The following is a 4709-nucleotide window of genomic DNA, read 5'->3' on the forward strand; positions in this document are numbered from 1 at the left end:
TGATCTGTGTATTCCATTGATAATAGGAGTCTCTTTATATAGAGGATTACAAGCAAAGAATATGCGTCTTACAAGGAAACTGAATCATACAATGAATAGGATATATCCGATGTTATCTGTAAGACTAACCCTATTACAACTTGGACAAGTCACTTAGAGTTTGGGCTAGACACATAAATCAGATGTTCTTAAACAATTACCAATTTATCCACAAAAATTTTGACTCTTGAATTGTTTATGCTTAGATATTAGGGATACTATTGGAAATTTGATGTTGCTTATTTTTCTATTCATGCACAGACCAAACATTGGAAATGAAAGTAAAATACATCTTCAGATTACTTTTCTAACATTCCTAAACATTGGTAAAGAAACTAGTGAGAAATTCATTTTCCCAGGCTCATGGGAAATGCCAACGAACTAATTTTCTTTTCGCAAACTAAATGAGGCCTCATGTAAAAAGTTATTAGTTAAAGTTAATATGTTATTCGATGAAATCTTGTTTGACCGGCCTTAACTATTACTATTAATTAAGTGGACAATCTACTACAGTTTATTACAAAAAGGTATAATGGGCATGCAAAAGTATAAAATTAACTTGGATAAAATTGAAAATGAAATAAATCATATGTGACAGATGAGTCATTGGATCGCAATTAGCAAAAAAAAAAATATGCCCGGATAACATCCATGTTTAGTGATTGATTTTTGGACTTTGAATGAATTTTCCAAAATGGAATTCATCACATTATAATACAAACACCAGATATTCTAAGAGCATCTGCATATGCTTCTCAAACACTGTATGACCTAATACTATTCTGACATCCTTCAGTCCTTATACAATGGGCAGATTGCTCTCCATTGGTTAAAATACCATCATTCACACTAGTATAAAAGAAGAATCCCAATATCAAAACCCACAAACACCATGAATACTGCCTGTGAATCATATATGCTGTTATGTAAGAAGTTGAAGTGGCAACTTCCAACTCTAAAAGCTTCCGGTGCAGTTCACAAAAATTGACGATTATGGTGCAAAAGTAACTGCATGAAGGGTTTTCAAGTCCAAGTTCATAGAAAAGTGCAAAGATAATTCAATCATTGCCAATAGATGAGGTAATGATAGTTCAAAATCTGCAGATTACAAGGTGCCCACAACAACAATCTACCACCATTCTGCCAATTCCCTGGACAAAATACGACTCAAACGGCCCTGGATTATGACAGTTTATTTCCTGAACCAAATCTTCAAAAGGTTCCAGCAAAATAAACTAAATAAATTATAAATATATGTAGCCAATAGATAGCTTAAAGCACATGTGAATTACAAAAATAACAATATTGGAAACAACGGATGCAGGCAAGTTCAATGTCAGATTCAGTCAAAGGCACCAGAAGCAAAAGAAAAAGTTAAAACAGATTTGAAATGTGGGCATTTGCAAGAAGCAATAATAGACATGCAGAACCTGCCGATTCGTCTTGCAATAAGATGCTGTTATGCTACTCAATCACTCAATAATTTATTGCAGCCAAACTTGTTTCTGTTCGTACCCAACAACAATGTCTTGCAAACCAAGTCTCTATCTAGCATTATTTCCTTAGCTAGGGAAATCCTTACCTTACATTATTAAAACCCAATCTTTCCACGTTATAAGCTCCTCATTTTTCCAGTTTTAGTTCATCCTCATCATTGTGTTTTCTGTGTGCATTATAGCTACTCTCTTGCAACTCCCCATGGAAACCAAAACTGATCAGCAGCTTCACATTTTCTTCCTTCCCTACATGGCTCAAGGCCACACTTTACCCCTTATAGACATAGCCAAACTATTTGCTTCACGTGGTGTAAAATCCACCTTAATAACCACCCCTGTCAATGCACCATTTTTCTCCAAAGCAATCCAAACTAGCAAAAGTTTGGGTTTTGAAATTGAACTTCTTGTCATCAAATTCCCATCAACTGAAGTCGGGTTGCCTGAAGGAATTGAAAGAACAAACTTGCGTAAAAACCAAGAGCAGGTGGAAAAGTACTTCAAAGCCATCATTCTGTTTCAGCAACAGGTTGAGCCGATTTTAGACCAACATCGTCCTCACTGTCTTGTTGCAGACTCTATGTTTCCTTGGGCTACAGATGTTGCTGCCAAGTTTGGGATTCCAAGGATCATCTTTCATGGACCTGGTTTTTTCCCCTTGTGTGCTTCAACTAGTGTGATGCGGTACAAACCTCAGACGGCGGTTTCATCTGATTCAGAATCTTTTGTTATTCCTGGTCTTCCAGATGAGATCAAGATGACAAAAAACAAACTAGCTCCTTTTCTTATTCTAGAGGGTGAGTCAGAACTCATCAAATTGGTCAAAGCATCCATAGAGGCTGATGAAACAAGCTATGGGATTATAGTTAACAGCTTCTATGAACTTGAACCAGATTATGCAGATCATTATAGGAAGGTGTTTGGCAGGAAAGCATGGCATATCGGCCCTGCTTCTTTATGCGAGACAGAAAAAGATAAAGTAGAGAGGGGAAGGGAAGGCTCGGTTGATGAAGTACATGACTGCTTGAACTGGCTTAATTCTAAGAAACCCAATTCAGTTGTTTATATATGTTTTGGAAGCCTCACCAATTTCAGTGATTGTCAGCTCTTAGAAATCGCCTTGGCTCTTGAGGCTTCTCGACAGCAATTCATTTGGGTTGTGAAGAAAGAAAAGAATGATAAAGAAGAGTGGTTGCCCGAAGGATTTGAGCAGAGAGTGGAGGGAAGGGGACTGATTATAAGAGGTTGGGCTCCCCAACTACTGATTCTTCAACATGAAGCAGTTGGGGCCTTTCTCACTCATTGTGGGTGGAACTCAACCCTTGAAGGAGTGTGTGCTGGGGTGCCAATGATCACGTGGCCAGTGTACGCAGATCAATTTTACAATGAGAAGTTGGTGACTGAGATACTTGGGATTGGGGTTGCTGTTGGTGTTCAAAAGTGGGAGGATATTAGTATGAAGAGCAAAGCCAGTGTGAAGAAGGAGACCATAGAGAAGGCTGTGACTGAATTCATGGTCGGTCATGAAAAAGAGAAAATGAGAAGCAAAGTGCTTGAGCTCAGAGAGCTCGCAAGGAGGACAGTTGAAGATGGTGGTTCATCGTTCTCGGATTTAACTGCTCTAATTGAAGAGTTGAAGTCTCTCGGGTCTTGATTTAACTGCTCTTGAAGCAGCAAAAATGCCAACAATTTCTGCTTTAAGAAGGAAAAGTTTTATTCACTAATTTGTATTGTTGGCACACCTACATATACTTTGTAAAAGTTCAAATAAATGGAAAAAGAGTAATTATGTTTCTACATGTATGATAACTAATAAGCCATAGAATCCATTTTTCTTTGTTTCTGGTAAGGCAATAAAATCCTAATCAGAAACTGAACAGGAGTCATCAATCGGATAATGATAAATATGTAAGAATGCAAGTGCCAAATAATTAAACCCACCAAAAAACAACAACATTAATAAGTTTCAAAGCATAATGCCAAACGAAGTAAGAACAAATCCATTCTGCCGAAGTTGTTCTTTAAAAAAGAAAAATTTGTATCCACCTCAGCAAACAAAAATAATGCCTTCTTTGAAGTTTATGTTCAAAATTGAATAATCAAATAGTGTCCCATAGAACAGCAATCAACACATTTATATATACCAGCTCTACCAACTAGTCCCTCGAGTCAAGCATTACCAGTTCAATTCCTTCTTCACCACAAATCTTTCAGAAGCAAATATAGAGTGGAAAACCAGTCAGTCTCATATAAGCAGATTTGTCTGTCAAGCCTTACTACTTTACTAGTTCAGTTACTTCTCCATCATCACACTTCTTTCGGGAAGGAATAGTAATCAACTTTGAAACAAATAGTGTGAATTGTGAAACAATGAGGACTAGATAGGTCTGCAGAAGACGTGAGTGACGAGCTCTGGATCTTTATCGATCACCAGTGGTTCACTACACAAAGCCTGAGGATAAATGCAAACACAATTAAAATCAAAATATGTAATAAAGTTCCCCATACACCAAAATACAAGCTAGTTGATCACTTTCAAATTCAAAGTCTTTATAGGAAACGAATGTGACATGCTGCGATTGCTGTTGTTAAAACCTGTTTATTATCATCATCATCATCATTATTATTTTCACAGATGACATGGAGGCATCAAAGCACCAAAATGGGCTTAACTTAAGTTTGATCAATTGGGCTTAACTTACAATCTCCGGTTTTGCCCATTTCCTGGAGAAAAGACAACTATACAACTAAATAAAGCCCAAATACTCTTTTAGTCTAGTTTATTCCAAGACTGAAGTTCTATTATGCTCCTGACCAATAAACTAAATAGCCAATATAAAGGTGAAGTAACAGATAGAATATACAGCTTATCACCAAAAAAAAAACATACGAACCACCCTAGTTGGACCTCCAAATTTGCTATTTGGACCTCTCATACTTAATACACATCTAATTTATTTTTTAGAATACTTAAAAAGCTAAGTAGACCTCCTTATTTTTACCAAAACACCATTGAACATGAGATACAACAATTTGTTACTCTACTTTTTATCTCAATCTTCAACCACGAGAAGAAGAATGAATCAAAATCACATGATAAAATGACCCAATATGCGACCCATTTAATTTAAAAAATGCATAAATTGATTAAATTCACTAAAAACTCCATAAGACGAA

General features: G+C 36.4%; 1 protein-coding gene across 1 annotated transcript; it reads left to right on the plus strand.

Moving 5' to 3' along the window:
* Positions 1-1436: 1436 nt before the first annotated feature.
* Positions 1437-3293, plus strand: LOC133740696 (UDP-glucose flavonoid 3-O-glucosyltransferase 7-like). Its single transcript, XM_062168642.1, has one exon. It carries the CDS (start codon positions 1738-1740, stop codon positions 3184-3186), a length of 1449 nt encoding a protein of 482 aa, XP_062024626.1. The 5' UTR covers positions 1437-1737; the 3' UTR covers positions 3187-3293.
* Positions 3294-4709: the final 1416 nt, after the last annotated feature.

Source organism: Rosa rugosa, chromosome 3 (genome assembly GCF_958449725.1).
Source record: "Rosa rugosa chromosome 3, drRosRugo1.1, whole genome shotgun sequence".
Taxonomy (NCBI): domain Eukaryota; kingdom Viridiplantae; phylum Streptophyta; class Magnoliopsida; order Rosales; family Rosaceae; genus Rosa; species Rosa rugosa.

What these genes read in the sequence shown, in the direction of transcription:
- LOC133740696 (XM_062168642.1), top strand. Translation starts at nt 1,738, where the DNA reads ATGGAAACCAAAACTGATCAGCAGCTTCACATTTTCTTCCTTCCCTAC.